The sequence below is a fragment of the Anguilla rostrata genome, chromosome 12 (genome assembly GCF_018555375.3).
Source record: "Anguilla rostrata isolate EN2019 chromosome 12, ASM1855537v3, whole genome shotgun sequence".
NCBI classification, from domain to species: domain Eukaryota; kingdom Metazoa; phylum Chordata; class Actinopteri; order Anguilliformes; family Anguillidae; genus Anguilla; species Anguilla rostrata.
Window position 1 is genome coordinate 37,014,365 of NC_057944.1, and position 20,288 is coordinate 37,034,652.

Here is a 20,288-nt window from a genome sequence, read left to right on the forward strand (position 1 = left end):
CACGCACGAGCACACACACACACACACACACCAAGTCATTAATTCACGATTTCGACCACAAAGTAGCACAACAAACAAACCCAGTTCACTGCTGCAAGGAAGGGGTCACTATGATATTAAAAAAACATAAAGCTGCAGGGGGAGAGAGGAGGCAAGCTGGGTTATGACACTGCAGATCGGATACCGATCTGCAGAAAGCTGGGTACAGCCAGACCCCCAGGCGCACGCGATCAGATCTGTGCAGCGGGAGGGAGATGGATTTAGACTCGTCCCCTCTTCTGTCACGTCTCCTCCAGACTTTGCGCCCCCCCCCCCACTTACTTTGCCTCTTGGCGGCTGTAATATAAAACACACTGTTCCTGGAGAAAAGTAAAACAACCACCCCTTTAACATCAGATCAGAACATGCTCCTGTCAAACCCAACACGCCTAACCAAGAGCTACTATCACCACCGCAGGGGTTCAGACAGTGAAAGAATTTAATCCCAGAGAAAATTAAAATGTACTCTGGTTGGTGCACACAAGATTAATTAACGTTGTCATATTTGAACATTTTTGTAATGTAATGCATCCGATTAAACACCAAACTTTAAAAGCCAGATCAAGGTATGCATTCACATAGGACTAGCAGTTATAAAAATTCAGTAGGCTGATTTGACAGGGTTAACACACCCATCCCCTGGTGTATGGACATGCAGTAGATATTTAAATAAAAAATTAAAAAAAACTTACTACTGGATGGAATATAGCATCAGAAAAGCGGGAAAGTTCACAAAACCTTTCTTTCTTTTATTGGGAGCAGTTTTCTAATGATATGGATATTAAATAAAGGTATTAACTTAAAACTTCCATGTCAAAAAGGCATGCGCTCTTGGTTCAACAAACACTCAAGAATTCATAATAAACACCATCGACTTGATTGTCACCAAAACAAAATTCATCTGATGTTTTCTGTTTACCCTTGTTCATCACATACACATAAATAATGCTTACCCTTTTTGGTAGACTGCAGTTTGCAGCAGGCAAATCAGAAGACCAATGCCAGCAACAAGCTGTCATTCAAGACAGTTGTGCTGAACACTACTGATAAGGTTAAGCACGATAATGAACCACATCCACATTTCCTTCCATTACAACGAACATCAGCAAAAGCAACTTTGAGCCATTTTATTGATTCCAATCGACTGATCGATCATATCAATAACTTAGACCTAATCAATAACAACCCTTAGTGGTGGCAGTGTTCAATATGCCGTCGCCTCGGCTGGCCATGACTTCCCATACCATACCGAGAAAGATGTCAGTCAACGATTTTCTGCGGAAGTCTGTAATGTCACCCGGCAGTTGGTGTGGACGGAAAGCAGTCGCGTTATCGCAACGGGGGGTCTGGCTGCTGCTGCTGGTGATGGTGGTTTGGTTGCCTGCAAAGCTGCTGTAAACGCACGGGCCTGGCCGACCATCCTGGGAGCTGGCCGATCACTCTGAGGCCTACCGGCTGGCCGGGGCCCGGAAGGGGAGCGCTAGGCCCGAAAGCCTGGGGCTGGCCTAGTCGCTTATCCAGAGGAGGTAGGCAGGGGCCTGGACTGGAGGCGAGGGGGAGGCGGGGGAGGATGATGGCCGGGGTGAGGCCGTAGCGGAGCTGAAAGACACGCAGCGGACCCTGAGAGGCGAGGCCGTTGGCGGGAGGCTCGTGCCGCTCGCCCGACTCCTTCTTGGCCTCGTTGAGGTTCCGTAGTTTCCTCCGCGGCCTGCACAACTCCTGGAGCTTCTCTGCCTGGGCGCGGCGGATGTGGTACGCTCTCCGGGAGCTGTGAAAGGACTCCAGGAACCCCTCCAGCGACATGCCGCCCGCCATGAACTTCTCCAGGAGGTCCTGTAAAGTTGTCCAACAAACAAAACATACATACACACTTCTGCAATTCACTCTGGAAAAAAAGGTATGCTAAACAACTGTAATGTAAAATAAAAATAGGATTAGGTGGTCCAAAACACACCTGGCCACTAATTTCCCATTCTTTTCTAATTTTTCAAGAGGTTCAGATGTGACGTGAGTTATCATGGTCTCCATGGAAGTTAGTGTCTCTGAACAATGTGCGCTGCTTTTTTATCTTTACATTTTTGGAAATTATTTTGTAAATGATCAATTATATATTTGAATTGCTTAGCTTTTACCTCAGATTTCTCCTCAGCACGGACCACCTCTTCCTGGAGAAGACGCTGGGCCATCGGAGGGCCATGCCTTTCTATGCACGCGTCTGTAGGGACAGGACAAAGTCAGCCTTCCAGGTGGAGTGACACTGTAAATGGTAAATGGACTACATTTATACAGTGCTTTTATCCAAAGCACTTTACAATTGATTCCTTTCATTCACACACACACACCGTACACACTGACATTCAACTAGCTGTGCTGGAAGAAGGAGAGAGCCTTAGACAGCACACTACAGCGAGGCTGGTCAGCCCTGGTCCTGGTGCTTACAGAGGTGTAACCCAGAACTGGTTATTAATAAATTTTAAAAAATAACTGAAGATACATGGGCTGGGCTGGGCTGGGCTGAGTGAAAGCACTGTTAGAAAGACAGCCTTGGGCGGTGGGTACACTCAAACCCCCTATCTCAGTCTCTCATTTTCGTGTGAAAACCTGCCTGTCGACTAGAAGCGTTTCCACGGCACAGCAGGAGCAGCGCCCAAACGCCGTTCCTGGGCCCCGGAGGCGAGGCAGGAGGCGATCTCCCCGCGCTCACGTTTCCAGCTGGATAAAGAGGCGATGCATCGTGGGAGCGTCGTTTGACTAACGGGGGCGGTGTGCACGTGCACGGTGTGCACGAGTTAAAAGCTTCTTCTTATAGCGGCATTTATATCCAGAAAAAAAAAAAAAAACACAGCAGGGCTACACCGATGAGGGCGGTCTGTTCTTACTCAAAAGCTCCAACAAAATGGCAGATAAAATGTTTTGGATATGGCCGTGTCTTTATGTCACAATGAAGAAACGAGCCCTTACAGCAATGCGGTCTTCTAGCTGGAAAAGGTAACACAAACAAATAAGCAACCCTTCAGATGTCAGAAGTTTGATGGGAGGAGACACAAAAGCACCGTGGAACAGCTGACCCAGATATGGAAAGGAGATGATTCAGCACCTTTGATTTCGCTCCTCTCGTGAGAACGTGCGCTAGAGACTTTTCTTGTGCGGTAAATGGTACACATATTTCTCCATCTCAAGGTGGGAAGCAAACAACATGGAAGCCATCTTGGAGAGAGTGCGCTCATACTAGCTGGGGTAACCTACAGTCGTCTCTGACGGACAAACCACGTCTCCATTTCCAGAACCGAACCATTTCCAGAATCTCCGTTCAAGAGCTGGTCAGGAGCAGGAGGTGTCTGCCGCCAGTCTAGTGAAAAGGCTGCAATGCATTTTAATTACAATGAGAAAGCCACATCTGTTCAGGTTTTTGGGTTCAGTGCTCCCAGATAAAGACAGGTAATAGGTTTTTCTGAGTGAAAGATAGCAAGAAAGCCCTGTGAAGAACAGCTTGTGGCCTTTTCGGAATACTGATCAGGATTGCAAACCAGCGATGACAAAAAAAAAAGAAAAAAGAAAAAAATTCACGACACACTCTACAAACCTCAGTACAAACTGTCCTCAAAATATTTCCTTATTCACAGTAGCAAAAGAATGTCAGAAAAAACGCCAGTTAGAGTATCACTAGAAGACTCACTGACAATAAATCACTCTTGACGTTATCTCTTCTGACATCAGTGCTGCTAAGACACAGTACGCACGCAAGCTGAAAAGGCATTCGGTCCTCTGACAGACAGTTCAAAGGACACAAAGCTAAGCGGCCCTACTGCAATTGATCAACACTTCATAAAATGACAATTTCATATTTCATAATAAGATTACATTTTTTGGAAGCTCATTTGTGCCCACAATTTTTCTCCAGCATTTTAAGAACATACGAGCCATCGCATTTGGCCCCTGAAAATGCAGACGCCTGCATATATCCCTGTGCAATATCGCAGGAAAAAGTCTGCACCCTGCCCACAACAGACACATTTAATCCTTTAATACACAATTACAAAGTCCTAAATATCTGCCTCATAACTGCCAGTCACCTGCTGTGCTGAGCCTAGCAGGTTCGGTAGAGCAAACAAAAAATAATGCGTCGTGTTGTGTATTGAAATTTCCAATACAGTACTCAACTATATTAAGTGGTAAAACTAATAAATAAAAAGCCCAGAACAAGTGGCAGAAAGCCTGATATTTCTGTTCAGAGAGCGAGACAGGCAGGCACTGCATCCCGATGGTTTACGATGAATGTTTTAACAGGATTTTTAACTGTAAGGAGTGAGAAAAAATAGTTTACATGGGCCCCGTTGCATACAGTAGCTTTACATTCTGCACTGTGGGACTGCTGCACTTATCAAATCCCGCCACATGCTCTCCTGTGAAAATCCGGAAAAACCGGCCACAGGAAAAACTGTGCCACCGCATTCAAAACAGACGCTGAATGAGAAACTGGCAACTCCTCTCACGAGTGACGAGCAGGGACCACAAACCGTCTCATACTGTCACCTCTCAGAGCACGCTCAGAAGTCACACGGGTGTGAAATATGAAAGCATGAAACACAAAAGTATGTAATAATTGTATGTGCAGTTTCACCCAATGCAAAGTAGCTGGTTTGCGAATTTTATGCTACTCCTTGCTCAGCATTATTCAAAGTTATATTCCTGAATTTGTTGCATCTCTGACCCCAAGACAATGTACAACCTGTAAAGTTTCAAGCATCTCAGAGGACACTTGATAATGCAACAACAGTAGTTCTACAAATCCTGACCCTTCTTGCTACTGTGAATGTTTTTTCCCCCTGCACACATTCTATATTTTTCTAAATTCAGATATTTGTTGGGGGGGAAACTCTCTCCAAACACTACTGCCATAAACACTTTTACTTCCACAGGAAGTTACATCACACCCTCCTTCTATCACTGAACTACCTCTGTAGCTACAAAGGGAAGCATATGGAGATTAGTGCTAGAGGTCCTAGCAAAAGCATGCATTCAGAACCACCTGATCTAAGCCAGCACTTCCTACTGCATCGCATCAAAGAGATCAGGTTCATCACAAAGGTCCTCCGTAGTCCCAAAAATTCCACATCTTAGCTTTGCTTGGAGAGGACCAAACCACCACAACTACCCAGACCTCCATGGCTTAGCACATTTAACAGCTGTTTGTCCATATTTAGCACATCTGCCTCTGCTTGTGCCATTACCCTGGGATCAGCAGATATTGCCCATCTGGGAGAAACTAAGAAAGCTCCGCAAATCCAATTATGATGCCATGATGCCACGTCTGATTCCATGTCGGTTACCCACCATTTCCATTCCAATGGGCTGTGATCATTCGTACTGCAGCAGGCTGGAATGTCAGAACTTACGTCCGGAAAGGAAACTGTTTTAAGAAACAAACTCTTTCAAGTCCTCTTTGCAAGTTGGCGCAGGACTGTGTGCTACATCTAATAATACATTTAATAAGACCTTTTATTTCCCAGTGACCACGAGGTCAGACGGAGAAGATGAGAAAGCAGATGACTACACAATTTAACCCTACGGTTTTTAGGGGATTATGCCGCTTTCTGTCCTGTTCTTTAACCCCAGAACATCACAGCACACAAATTCATCATTTTTAAAAGAGACATTTTTTTATGCGATCTATTATGCTTTAGCAAACGGTTTTAAAATGATGCAATATCTGGGCACAGTACCACCCGGCTCTACCCAGCTCCTCTCCCCCCTGCGCTCACCGAGTCGGCTTTGCTTTTCACGGCAGGCGGCCATCAGCTCCTCCAGTTCCCGGTACTTCTCCGCCAGCAGCAGCTTGCGGTTCTGCAGACGCGGCCGTCGAGAGAGGTTCTCCTCCGCCAGGCCGCGATTGGCCGTCAGCAGGGCCTCCCGGTCCACCTGCAGGCCCTGAAACTAGCACACAAAGGACACGAGGCCGAGCTCAGTGCTGCTCTCCTCTCCGTTGGTGTGTCACCACAGCGGCCCAACCCCAGTCCAGCCCAGCGTCCTTCCTCCTGGGCTTCTGTGGGTCACTGAACCATGTGAGGAAATGCAGTGATAATTAACTGAGCGTCACCACGCGCACATGACTTTGGAGTGACACAAGGAAACGCAAGCAGAAGTTAGCCTACGAGGAGTAGGCTAGTGCACAGAAAAATATCAGCAGTTTAAAAACAGGCAGAGAGGTGAACAATCTTCTGGAAACGTAAACTTTTTTAAAACCCGTATTATGTCTCTCCAAACTGACCATAGAAGAGAGTTGCTTAGTTGTTTAATCCAACAGTTACATTCATCTGCACCCTATGCTGCTATGAAATGTATGGCATGCAGGACCCCACCCCACATCTCCCTCTCCACGATGACCACATTGCTGGGTCCTTCTGTGAAGCTCTTTCTAGAGATACTACCCTGCCTGACGGCACTATTAATCCGTTAAGAAATACCAGAATGCACATACAAACAATATATTTGATTATAATGCTAGCCGTGCATCTGGTGACTCCACTTGATGGCAGTGATGAAGTTGGCTGGGACAGCTGAGCATAAAGAGAAGATGAGAGAAACACATAAATCATGACTAAGAGTTTCTGTAGCACACAATCCACTCTGCTCCAGACCCACATGAGAAAAGGTTGTTTGCTGCCCACAATATGCTTTTATGTGGCCCTGCCAACCAGTCAGAGGATCTGGAGGACCAAGAGTCCCTTAAAGAAGGAGTTTTCCCACATTTCCACATCACTGTAAAACCTCAGCCCTAAGTGTTCACAGTATAAAACAAAATGGCTTCTTTTTTATTGGAAGATTTGGTTTTGAGCTGAAACTCTTTCGGCACGAAAACCTGTGAATCACAAGAACATAACCAGAGGCGTTATCCATAAAAATAGAAGAGCAACGTCTGCACGTGTACACAAGCAATTCATTTTATTTCTGACTCAAAAAAGAAGCTTGTATTAAAATTTACCTTTTGGATGAGTATGCAGCCATAAATGCACGAGAACCAGACTGAACACAATACACAAAGAATTAATAAGATTGATTACAGAATCTATTTCAACTAGTGTTCCGTGATCAGAATGAGAAATACACTTTTCACTGATATTAAGATGATAATGTTTTCCTCACTAGCACTGGGATGATTTTTTTTATTTTTTAATTTGGTTTGCAATTTTATTCCACACAGTACAATTTATACATGGAAAAGCTTACGGGATCCATAACGGGAGTTATCCAGACAACAGTCAGTGAACTTCAGGGAACGTCGAGCAGACTGGAAAACTTTCGAATAGCCATTTTACGCATGCAGCATTCGAGACTATGAAGAGGTTTCATCACTGGCTAAGTGTTGCCACTCTAGGACTACATCTGTCTCAAATAGGGATTGTAACCAGCCTCTAAAAGTGAGTTGGACTTGCTCTCCCCAAATGCACTCGGTGAGGGGGACCACTGAAGACGTACCTCTTAACAGCGAGCACTCCTCTGAACCGCAGGTTTTAATTAACCCCCGATTCAATTAACGACCCCCCAAATAACGCTTCACCCCAGCTGCGGCGCTGTCGGCTCCACTCGTCCCACTTTGTGTACAGTAGGCTAAATGAGACTTGCTCCAGCCAGCATATGGTTTCAACAGAAACGTTCACATATGGGGACGGAGATCCTCTGTTTTGCCGCAACGATGAAGTCAGGCGAGAGAACGCCTCCTCGCATTTGGCATAATGGACCCGGGGCGTTGTTCTCCCTCTGAACCAGAACACTACGAATCCACACAGTACGGTAAACATGCAGCATCCAAATCCAATTATGCCACTGGTTTTGCGCACGTGTGTGGTAAATTAACGATTTAACGTTTGGGTATGAGGGCGCGCTCAGGCTTGCCAGTCACACCATTCCCCCAAACACTTCGCCAAGCATCCATCGGCTCTGTAAAGTCATTTTTTGTGTTTTCTCCCCCTCAATTAGGCTGCTGAACTAATATCATCCACTATCCCATCAGCAACTGACTCCAATATAATCTACACAGCATCTCAGTTTGTTTACTGGAGACTGAGAAATAAACCATCATACATAGGATAATCAACATACTACAGAAGCCTACAGTATTTATTCTGCATATAGTGTCCATGTCTCATTAAAATGAGTAACGACAGCCCCGTATCAGATCTTGATACCGGACTAGCCTACCACACCAGTTTCCAAATAGCTTATTACTATATATAGTGCAGGAGTTATTAATACTAGCCATGTAGAGAGCGACTGCTTCTTAAATTGGATTGATGATGAAGAGGTCAGGGCCGAGGTAATGTGTTTCGGCCAAGCACTTCGAGTAATTATTAACTGACCTTCATTTCAGACAAAGACATAAATTCAAACAAGTACTTTCACGCATTCTTAAATAACCCTTAAGTCCGAAAGAGTCACAATCGGTGTTGTTCCTTAATTGCTTAAATGCAAATATCCTGTTTCCCTGTCACCTTCACCGTCATCGCTTTGATTCATAGCGAGATAAATCTCACTAATATTCTATTTGGGATTGGGGATGGGGTTATAAGAATTTATTTTGACCCCATGCGCAGGTAAATTAACTTTGTCCCAAAATGTGGCGTGGGAATATGCTTAGATACTTCAACTGATCGCGCAAATGTGTTTAGACGGCAAATTAGTGCACTGAGCAAACTCAAAACGAAATTTGAGCAAGAAGGCTCGGTACGGTTGTCTATTGCTGCCAAAGAGTCAGACACAATCTGTAGCATCAGGCGTAGTTCAGTCTTAATTTACCATCAGAAAACACAGAAACTAGTAGTTAACAATTAGACTGCGCTCATCCAAACAAAGCTTCGCAAGTCTGAGTTAATAAACAGAAATAGCCTACTAATAAACCCAGCTACTATGAATATGGGTCATTTAGGATTACTAGCAAATAATAATAAAAATCATAATGTACAACCTTTTGACTGAGTCTGATGATCTGGTCCATTGTTGCTTCATCTTGTAAAAGATCCCGGAGCTCATTGGTGTTGAGAATCCTAAACTGATCTGGGTTAGAGTTTAGGTCTCGACTGCGGGACATCCTTCGCTTGTTGTTCAGATGATACAGCACACAGGTCGACCCTGTTCCAACTTATCACCGGAAAATGACAGACGCAGACGCAAAATTGTTGGTAATACAAGTTACATTGCAGCCGACCACAAACGAAAGTCTCACTGTTGCCCGAGACAACGCTAGTTTCTGCATTGCGAGTGTCACACTGGCTTCGTTTAGTATATGTAATGCCGCGGACAGCCGCACGAATGCACGGAATAAGATTAACCCTTTATCGAAACACACGCCATCGTGTGAAAAAGAATGCAGCGCGCAGTCGTCTCAAATGCTGTAGTTCTATAATGTACCCTGGCGCTGACTAGCTGTATCAACAGGTTAAATATGAATAGTTTTTCTGCACCAAGGTGTCCAGGGATCTGAGTTTATGACATTTTAATTGCAGTACATTAATCATTTAGCACATGCCCTTATCCGGAGGGTCTTACAATATGACATAAGTGCTTTCATTTAAGATACAAAGTGTATCTCATTAAAATTCGAGTAAATTATAATGTTTTATTTTTTACCAATTCATTCACCTTAGACATATTTAATGTACTTACATAGACTTTAATGCGGTACAGTTTTCTGCCCAGTTTTAAGGAGATTGTATCACCTGCAAAATAAAAGCTTCAACCTTATCATCTTTGACGGTTTGGCCTTTAAAGGGGGTGCAAAGAAAGGCCGCGCGCAGTGGGCAGGTGCACAGAGCATGATTCTAATGTCTGTTGCCAGGGAAATGGAAAATGCGAAGGCAAGCTGCAGGAATATAGAAGAACAAGTGCACGGAATCATTTAAGTTCAACAGGGAAATTGTACTGTATTTCCTCCATCTGGCGTGTCCCTGTGTTTGAGCGTCCTGGTAAGATCGTCCCAGCATGTTAGAAGAGCGCCACCTTGTGGAGCCTAGTTCTTTCAGCACACAACACGACAAAAACATAAACAAAAACGTTAATAAGTTGAAAGGGCTACCCAGTCTTATAACTTAATTGTTACCATTGGGGGATTGTTTTCTGGGCCTAGTTTCTGACAATGCATCACATAACCCTCCAAAATGGAATTATGGCCATGGATGCACAAGAACAACGACACAGATATATCATCTTTCAAAGTATGGCAGATCTCTTCAAGTGCTGCATCAACTGCCTGCTATACTGTTTTCAGTATGAAATTTAATATTTAATCAGGGATTCTACCACCCGCAGGGCTCTCTGCCGGAAAACAGGTCTCCATCAACAAGGATTATGAACAACTGCGTGTTCAGAGACTGAAGATACAGAGAAAGGCTTAAGCAAAGTTGCGCACCAGGGCAAGAAAATCTTTCTGTGATAATTCAAATCCAACAGAATTAATGAGTCCAGCAGGAATAAAAGGTACTCTGTCAGAGTAAACAGAATTTTTATGTAAATTCTGTGCAACTGTAGCTGTAAACGCCTTCCAGATTAACTTAAAAATTAATTACACTCATATGATGGGGGAAAAAAATGAATGCGTACAGTGCAAAAGTTTACACCCTTCCTGGATAAGGTGTGATGAAAATATATTTTATGTCGTGGTGTAGTTTGGGGGGGGGCAGTTTTAATGGCAGTCGATGGACGGGTCTTCATGCCTTCCGGCAGCTTGTTGATGTCAGCCAGTTTGCTGCCGCTGAGGATGATGGGACTCCGCCCAGTCGACGTGCTTCATACCTCAAGCTGCGAAGAAAACAAGGACCAATCAGCACCAGCCTGACCACTGTTATTAATCGCACAGCTCCACGAGAGCGCGCCGCATACCACAGCACGGCACACTGCTAAAACGGGGTGTTTTAAAAGGGAAATATTGATGAGACCGCTTTCAGACAGGGTAGCGCTGAGGCAACGTTCAGTCTTCATCTCCAGCACTTTGATAGCTCATAAAGGACAGCGAGTTGAAAAATTGTTTACTTGGAGCCTGCTCAGCTTTTGCTCCAATTCATTTTATTTATTTTATCACCGCAGCTTCGTATAGCAACACTGAGTATTTCCCTGACCATTTGTGGGAACTAATACTATGGGAAATACTGCAAAACTGGTCCACTTCGACTACGTTCTTGCTCTATTCAGAATAATTATGTTATCTCGAAAGTGCAGCCCGGGGCAGAGATGACAGGGGTGTACACATTTGTAAACGTGCATCACAGATTGGATAAAAGAAAGAGTGATGGCATGTCATGATTTAACAGAGAGCTCAGTAACTCCTCACCTGTCCGCTGTCACCCAGCCGCCTCTGGGCCCTGATCCCTCTCCTCAAACACCAGGATCTTCAGGCCCAACTGTAATGGCACAAAACACAGTGATGACAGACAGCTCAGGAGCTTTTCCTCAGCAGCACTACTGAAGGGGAACAGGAAGTCCATCACATACAGTACACCCCTAAAATAAAGACCCTCAGGAGCTAATGTGCACATAGAGACGGATTACCAACGTGCAGACGACTGGATGAACATGGTCCTGGAGACCAAAGCCCTGAGCGAGCCACCATGCTGCTACAGTCTATATAACATTCCATAATGGCTAGAATAGGCCATTAAGCCCAACAACTGCCATTTTCATACCACTACAGTGTCACCTAGTGCTTGGTCTAACCCACAAACTCGATGGTATCTAGCACAGTACCAAGCCTGGTCCTGAATATACCCCCAGTTTCTGCCACTGCTCCATGACCTGGCAAGCCTAGCATAAAACTATTTTAAAAATGTCAAGGTAATTTATAATAAATCTATTCAGAGGGATGAGATCACCGTTACTGATCATCATTATCCAACACGGCAAAAGACGCGTTTTGTGTGTCATTAACCAGCTCATAGAAATCCATCCACCTTAAAACTATCAACAAAAGATCCAGTGCAGTTAACATTCAAAGACCTAATGCATCATGGTTCGAGTCCTCGTCTGCCTTTTCCCAGCTATAAATCCTAACCCCATGGTATTTAGAGCCATTTCTCTCAGGCAAGAATAAAGCACCGGGTTTGGCGTATGACTAATGGCTATCATTACAGTGCTATCGTTTGCATTCCTTCAGTTGTCCATTCATCTGGGCTGAAGCTTGCCATGTAAAATACAAACAGCCATATTTCAGAGAGAGAAAACACTGCGTGGGTTTCGCATTCTGTGGCTAGTTTACAAATCAGGGCAGCAGTCATGTTCAGCAGGGCTCAACTTCTCTTTAAACATATAATTTTGAACTGCATTACATCGAGTACAAAAGGTAAAACATATTTTCCTAATGATAGTATTTGGAAGGCCGTTTGCACACAGGAGCCGTGTTTTTCATTAACGAGAAGAGCAGGGGTAATTAGTCTTCATGCACACCATCTAGAGGTTCATTAAGTGAAATACTGCTCCTGTGCAAACTTCTACAAGGCCACCCCGAATCGCCATCATCCCGAGTTTCTTCACTAAATGCGATCAGCCGGAAAGAGTGTGATGGACAACACCCAACATTACACCGAGACAATACGCGATATATTAAAATACCGCCCTAAATCCCCGTGACCAGTCTCAGAAGACTCTGCAAACTGACCAATGGAGATTGAATGCAAGGCTGGTCTGCAAGACAATCTGCTACAATTAACACGCACTAGAACACACACACACACACTGCACTCAGAATGGACACAGCTGCAGCCATTACCTGCTGGAGGACCAATGACATCATCATGCAGCGGCCAAGCAAGATTCCACACGGCAGCTTACCGAGAGACCGACGCAGCGGAGAAGAGGCTTCTCTTCCCAACGAGCAGCACGAGGTGTAAACGATGCGGTTAAGGGCCACCAGCACCTTCCTTCACAAGTCATTATGCTGAAAGCATGCAGCTCTTTCAACTGTACCCGTTCTGAATGCATGCAGTTCTTTTAACTGTACCCCGTTCTGGTGATTTCAAATGACAGGTGGACGACTTGTCCAAAAGCCACAATACATATCCCATTCCATATGTGCAATGTTATAGAATGCAAATGTACTGATCAAGCAGAAATTTAAAAAAAAGAAAAAAAAACATTTTTAAAATCCAAAAATAGGCTACTCAATGAAGATGTTTTTGAGTTAACTATTTTAATCACAGCTCTAACACTTTGTAAGCAAAAAAACAATTGTTCGTTAAAATCTCTTATACATCTTTCAATAATTAAAATTTTCAGTCACATTGTATAAAGAGCAACTCCTTAAGGCCCCCTAACAACATGCATATCATGATATTAAACATGGTATCACTACCTCTTAAAGCATTCACAAATCTAACCGCAGATAGCAGAACAATTTCTAGCAATGTTACATGTGCATATGCTCTATGAAGGCCTCAGGGAGTTGCATTAAATATTGCGACCAAATTCTCTTTGTAAACCACATACTCAATGCTGACAGTGTCACCGATTGTTATTGCAAGTACAACTAAACCAAGCGGCCGTTTTGGATAGTAAAATGTAACTTTAAGACAGCATGGAGTATTCTGTATTTGCACAAAAAACGGTCCTAACGAAATGATTCCATAAACCACGTTCCTCAAAGTTTACATCTTCTTTTCCAAGTGGATTACCGATTTTGGTTACAGTGTCCGCTATAGGCCAGTTTTTTTCCCCCTCCAACAATCATTCATGGGAATAAAAACATGGTTTGAAAAGCAGAAGTAGAAAAAATGACAGACATTTGAAAACTTAAATCTGTGGACATAAGAGTTTACAACCATGCGCCACATTCATTCGCGATGTCATTGCATTCAGTGAAATCATTTGCCTGAAGTTTTTCCAATACTTTTAAAAAGAGAAGAGAACAAAAGCAGGATCCAAGTCATAAAACTGCAGACAAATTAGAATAGACATGTTAACCGAAATCTTCAGCAACAAGCTGTGAATTTATGCACAAAACACCAATAAGATCGCATGGCACAAACACAAGACAGTTCTTGACAAACAAGAATTTCTTTATTTTATGTGGAAAAGCAAACTGCCATATGTCACGGAATTAAATCCAAGGTATATGCTGGAATTACTTCATTTTTAGATGCACAACAATTAAATAAAATATCAATACATTTGTTTAAGAATATAACAGGTAATCTTTAAACTTTCAAGGTTATGATGGGGTGGGGGAGGGGCAAGGGGGGTTATTATTGATATTTTAAACATAAGCATACAATGAAGACACCAAATAACCACAGTCCTGTGATTTTATTTTCCATTTGAGCAGACTGCACAAATAAAACTGGCAGGAGGAGGAGGAGGAGGGTATATGAGGTTTTTTATATTCATTCTCTGTACAGTTGATACAGTGACCTAGAACACCACAACATCCAGCACACACAAACCTCAGCACAAGAAAGATGGGTCAGTGGGTTCATACAGGATTCAGAATAGTCTTTTCCCTCCTCAAAAAAACGGAAACGGTCTCACACAAGAGCACTGTATACAGCACACAAAAAAAACAAAAACAAACTCATATGTTACATATGGAGTGGAAAAAACAAACAACAAAAAAAAAACAAAACTGAAAAACAAAGACTTCTACATGGTTAACTACCTGTATAGACTGGAAATGAATTGAAATTGCATTGATGTATGCATGTTAAATAACTCCAAACAGCTAGGTGGCTTGTGTCGAATATAGTTTTATTACTTAGTGTTTCTAGTTGAATTTACGGAAGCGGTAAGAACACTGTAAATTTTATTTTTCTGGATATACAATAACCAAAATGCCTTTTTACGGACAGACTGACCAAGCTGCTCAGACACACTGAAATGGAGATTCTACACGGGTTTCTTCTCACTACAGAGTGCAAATCGGATGCTGCAGAAACAGACGCCGCAGAAGAGACTCGATCTCTTCATAACACAAGCCCTCTTTTTTCAGCGCATAAACCATTCCCCCCTTGTGAGGGGTTAAAAAAAAAAAACAAAAACAAAAAAAAAACGTGAGACAAAACGAAAACATTCAAGCAAAAATACGTAAAAATGGAATGTTAAAAAAGAAACCTTGAGGTCCGATTCTTTCAATAAACAGTAAAAAAAAAAATAAAAAAAATAATAAGGAGTCCTTCATGAGAGTTTAAAGGAAACGATAAGGATGGTAAGTAAATAACTGAGAAAAATAACTGCAACTTTGCTTGTTGGAACAGTATCCCCTGCGGTGAGTAGAAGACCTTAATGAGCTGGTGAAGAGCTGGAGGAGACGGGGGGCGGGGCTCCGGGGGGGCGGGGCTCCGGGGCGCCAGGGCTCTCACATGCTGTAGCCGAAACCCGGCTGGGGGGGGGGCTGGCCGTAGCCGGCCGGCGCCGTGTAGCCGTAGCCGTACGCCTGCTGGGGGGGCACGGCTACGTTGGGTCCCGCGGTGAGCATCAGCTGGGGCGTGCCTGGAAACAGGTGTGTTCACATGCACACACACAAGCACACACACACACACACACACACACACAGACACACAAACACACATACACACACACATACATACATACACAGACACAAACACACACACACGCACACGCGCACGCGCACACGCACACATACCCGCATACACACACAGACACATACACACACACACGCACATACACAGACACAAGCACGCACACGCACACACACAGACACACACACACACACACACACACACAGGGACAGGCAGACAGAGACACACAGACATACACAGTCAAACTAGAGACAGGCAATTTGAAGGCATACTACGCAGGCGTGCCTGCATACGAGTGGGTGGTGTTGAAGATGGAGGAGACTTCTTTGATTGACGCACGCAGGCTAAAAATCCTGCATAGTCTGCCTTTAAAGTTTCATATTTACAGACTGAAGCTCTGTGAACCACCACTATGGGTGGGACAGTCATGCACATTCTACTGCCTGAAATAGCACATATCTATTACATTAAGGAATAAATGTTAGTATTCTGTCAAATTCCTGGGCCCTGTGTAATAACCCTACCAGCGCAGAATATCATGCCAAAATACACTGCGAAGAAATATAAAATAATTTGGCAAACCACTACTAGTCTTCCTTTCTTCTTTTCTAGTTTTAACATGAATTTAACAAACATTAAATCACCATGATTTAAAGGTACAGTACGTAAGTTTAGAGAAACAAGAAACGTTTCACTCCTGCCACTTGTCACCAGTCACACGTAGCGACTACTTTAATGTTCAGGCTTTCAAGATCTGCATGTCAAATTCAGTGGAAAATATACTTTTGAAGCCTGAGTTTGGAGGTATAGCCTTAGCACTCTCAGGGGTAGTCAGAGACCAGAATTTTTCATCCCATAAGAGGTTTTAATGTATTGGTATCTATTGGGAAGTGAAGGACATGTAACCAAAATATGAACAAAAGTGTTCTGAAACAAATTTACATAACACACCTTTAACCAACATTGGAAAACAGTTCCACTAAATCTACAACCATGAAGGCACCCTAGAAAATTCTCAGCAAAATTTCCTAAGAAGAATATTTTGATTCAATTGCCACACTTCACAAATGACATAAATGTAATGTATCAGATAAGACCTGGTTTAATTATACTCGGCAATATTCCAATAAATGTAATTACTAAATATTTATAGTTTTTTTTTGGTAGCTACGTGTCTTTTAGAGGTCTGATCCCATGGCATAATGAACAAACAAGCCATGCCACCATGCGCTAGAGTGTTAAAGTCACACCACCGCAGGCAGAAGCAGTGTAAAAAGCTCATTAGAAGCAGTCATCGGGGTGGTGGAGTTTGGGGGGGGGGGTTTACCGTAGACAATGGGCTGCGTTTCAGTGTTCTGCTCCTCCTCTTTCCTCAGCGACTCGGAAGCGTCCAGTTTGTCCACCTGAAAGAGTTTTGGAGGGAAAGTGAGGCGGCGAACGTGGACGGCGGGGAGGGGGGGTGGGGTCAACATTCCCATGAGAACTGCTGGAAAAAGCCTTCATTTGAAACCCCGGTGTTGTTATTGTTGTTAACAGACCACAATGACTGGGATGGATGGGACCATTCGTAATGCAGGAGGTGGAAGCCCTTCCTTCAGAAGGAAGAGCTTGGAGCTGTGAACGTTACAGCCTTGGTGCCTGATGCTGGCACCATGCGTTTAATCAAGAGTGCCTCTATAAATAAACTTTTCCACTGTCTTAACACCTCCAACCGAGCCATAAATAAAGGATGTGCAGTCTACTGCTCGATTAGGAAACTTTATCCAAGTTTGAGGAGGGGGGGGGGGTAAATGCATAGGAAATGGTCCCACCATCAAGCCACCACCTTTTCGTTTCATTTTTATATTGATTGGAACTGAATGTAGAGAACCAAACCCATAGAATGGATAAAGTTCTCCCAACACTTCTGCAACATTAGAGCAACGACAAAACTGCTGCACTGCCACAGAAGTGCTGAGATACTTGAGTTAGCTGGAGGAACTGAGTGTTGGACAGTGAACTTTCTTCGCGAGGGGAGTTCCTGTGCTAGCATCATAGCATGTCCCATTAAACTAGTCCATTCGTCTTTAAAACCATCACGTACGTGTTTGCCCCTTAGCAAGTCGGATTTATGAAACTGTTTCGCAGGGTAGAATAAGGTCAAACACCTTCATCTGGAAGGGGGAGGCACTATCATTTTATACTAAAACCCTAGACCTTCTCATCTCCAGCCTTGTGCTCTTTCCAAGACATCTGATGCTGCCAAAAAACGATCTCAGCTCAATGTCAGCGTTACCAGGGAAGGGATATCTTAAGGGGTACACCCGAACTAGTTCAGTATAGCTGGGCCTCAACTGCTATGACGTTTATATCACGACCTAGGGAACAAGAAGCACAGCACAAGGTTCGTAAGCGGTTAGGAGAAGATCGAATGGGTTTGAAACGTTTGCAAAAGAGTTCAAGCGGGTGGCAAGATGTCTTGAGCTAGCAAAGCAGTGAGGAGCAAATAATCCTAATATATCCTGGATATTTAAAAAAAAAAAAAAAACTATTTTAGCTCAATGAAATGTAACATCTGGGTCTGAACTGAGTGCAGTCCAACTCCAAAAAAAAAAAAAATAAATAAAAACCCATTTGCTCTTGGGTTGAGTCTTTGAAACTGGGTTCAGTTCCCTACATGCGTCTCCTTAAACACCAATTAGTACGGTTCTGTTAAAAAAGGCTCTTCCAGAGAAATCTGAACAGGCGCGACGGTTTGAGGAGGGAGGAGAAAACACATGCGAGTAGATGTGTTACTGCGCTGTTAAAATGTGTGCATGAGAGGGGGGGAGAGGCGAAAAAGTGTCCAAAGCAGAAAAAGTGAGGAGCGGATGATGGTTGTTATTAATCAGGGCCATTCAAAAAGGGAGGCTTCAGAGAAGCAGGCGCAGCCAAACAGCGATGCCTCCTAGCCTCTCAAAGAAAGTGCCGCTATCGCTATGGAAACGGGCAAGACATGCCGCTTTAAAAACAGAAGTAGCCTGTGTTTCACACTCCGCAGGGCTGTTACCAACTTACACACACACACACACACACACACACCTTGTCTCTGCCTGCACAGTTAGTGAAAGCCCATCCTTCTCAGTTCCTGTGGCTTTTGTCTTTCACAGGAACTTACCTTACCTACCTACCCACCCACTGAAGGACTCATACAGCCAAAATAAACTCACTCTTAATTGCGTGTCATTAACCCTGATGATCATTTCTTCCTTTATCTTTTATTAAACCAATGCAGTACCCAGACTGTTTCTTCTCCTCCACCTTGGCCACATCCAATTGCACCTCTAGGCTAGTCCTTCCCTGTCATATATCTAGAGTGCAGAGAGGAAAACTGCCAAACAGGATCCACTATCTCCATGACCTACGGCCCACCAGCTGAGCTGGATCAGATTCATGCGTAGATGATGGTGCTGGCAGATTTCAGGCAGTCGTTCCACCAGAGGAGATCACCACTGTGTATCACACATGGACAAACCTGCTGACCAATACCAACGTTCCTGGGTGACCCTACGACCAATCAAGCGCTGCTCTGCCGGGCTACCAGTGTGGGCACCATCTGGACTGGATGCCAACCCATGGGGCGCATCCACACAGCCTTACACAATAATTAACTGAAAAAAATCATACACAAAATTTAAAATAAAATGTTTGAACATCTGTAGAGGCCACAAAAATTAAGATGAATATCTGAGAAGGGTGGTCACTTCACGAACAGACATACATTCTTGACCTACGTTTTTAGTGAAACAGTCTAATGCAGTCTACCACAGGTTTCCAGTCCTTGGCACGTGCCATTGTACATGTCTAACCATTACAGACCATTCAATTTTTTCAGCAATTTAGGGGTCAAACTCTGACCCACCAAAATGCTACTCAAACTGCATTCATGCTACAGAATCCAGACATGACACGATTGAGGGATAAAAAATTTAAGACAGATTTTCGATGTCATGCAAACCCTGTGTGCCAACATGCCCAAGGCCCATAATCAGAAACGGAACCAGGGTTCCTAAAAAAAATAAAAAATTGAAGGACTGGCACAGATGCGGTCTGAATAGCTGGAGACGGTTTCTCTACGGTCTGGCCGAGTTCAGCCGGGTTAAAACGAAGAATCAGGACTGGGAACCGTCAGTAGACCGCAGCAGCAGCAACACGGTTGTACGTTAACTCTTCCTGGCGCTACAGACTTCATTAGTATCTACGGGTTCTACAGGGGAGTGAGAAGGCTATGGCTCCCCCTGTGCTAGGTCAGGGTTCTAGAGGAAACTGGGAGGCACTAGTGGAACGTGTGGGTTTTTTTTTTTTTTTTTTAAGAAGCAGCAGTGTGACATGGGAGAGGACGACTCATGCAGATTCCTGAGGTTTCAACTCCTCCGGACTAAAAACAAAATGCAAGAGGTAAGAATCGACTTTTTCACCTTTTCCTTAATCGCATCAACCTGTAAAGGAAGTCAGAGGAGCAGCTTAGAAAAGAAATTAAAAAAAAAAATAAAAAATAAAAAATAAAAAAAACATAACGAAAAAAATAATCAAGACTGCATTTAACTCGGCATTGGAAAAAGCAAGAGAGACAACAAACAGACGCAACACAACCATGGAGGCGTAAAACACTTCTAAAAAAGAGTATTAAAAATATACAAACGTGAGGGGGAGGGAAAACTGCCATTTAAACAGCTTAAGCACTTAATGAATTCTGTTTTATACACCAAGTGCTACTGT

General features: G+C 43.7%; 2 protein-coding genes across 5 annotated transcripts in view; both read right to left on the reverse strand.

Annotated features, from left to right (window-relative positions):
- Positions 1-1,151: 1,151 nt before the first annotated feature.
- LOC135235547 (vacuolar protein sorting-associated protein 37D-like) lies at positions 1,152-9,372 on the reverse strand. Its single transcript, XM_064301113.1, has 4 exons — positions 9,002-9,372; positions 5,802-5,973; positions 2,172-2,254; positions 1,152-1,872 (listed from the first exon to the last, which is right to left on the reverse strand). Exons 1-4 carry the CDS (start codon positions 9,122-9,124, stop codon positions 1,369-1,371), a joined length of 882 nt encoding a protein of 293 aa, XP_064157183.1. The 5' UTR covers positions 9,125-9,372; the 3' UTR covers positions 1,152-1,368.
- Positions 9,373-13,191: 3,819 nt separating this feature from the next.
- LOC135235526 (clathrin heavy chain 1-like) overlaps positions 13,192-20,288 on the reverse strand; it is a 35,876-nt gene continuing 28,779 nt past the window's right edge. For 2 of the 4 annotated variants that reach the window (XM_064301069.1, XM_064301070.1), the window contains exons 31-33: positions 19,988-20,008; positions 16,879-16,954; positions 13,192-15,501 (exon numbers count right to left, since the gene is read on the reverse strand). In XM_064301069.1, coding sequence (XP_064157139.1) covers positions 15,368-15,501; positions 16,879-16,954; positions 19,988-20,008 — 231 coding nt within the window. In that variant the 3' untranslated portion in view covers positions 13,192-15,367. The remainder of the gene's footprint in view (positions 15,502-16,878; positions 16,955-19,987; positions 20,009-20,288) is intronic. The other 2 variants (XM_064301071.1, XM_064301072.1) reach the window with 1 other exon arrangement.

What these genes read in the sequence shown, in the direction of transcription:
- LOC135235547 (XM_064301113.1), bottom strand. Translation starts at nt 9,124, where the DNA reads ATGTCCCGCAGTCGAGACCTAAACTCTAACCCAGATCAGTTTAGGATT. An exon ending in TGAAAAGCAAAGCCGACTCG is followed by an intron (nt 2,255 to 5,801) that starts GTGAGCGCAGGG and finishes CTGTCCCTACAG; the next exon opens with ACGCGTGCATAGAAAGGCAT. An exon ending in GTGCTGAGGAGAAATCTGAG is followed by an intron (nt 1,873 to 2,171) that starts GTAAAAGCTAAG and finishes ACAACTTTACAG; the next exon opens with GACCTCCTGGAGAAGTTCAT.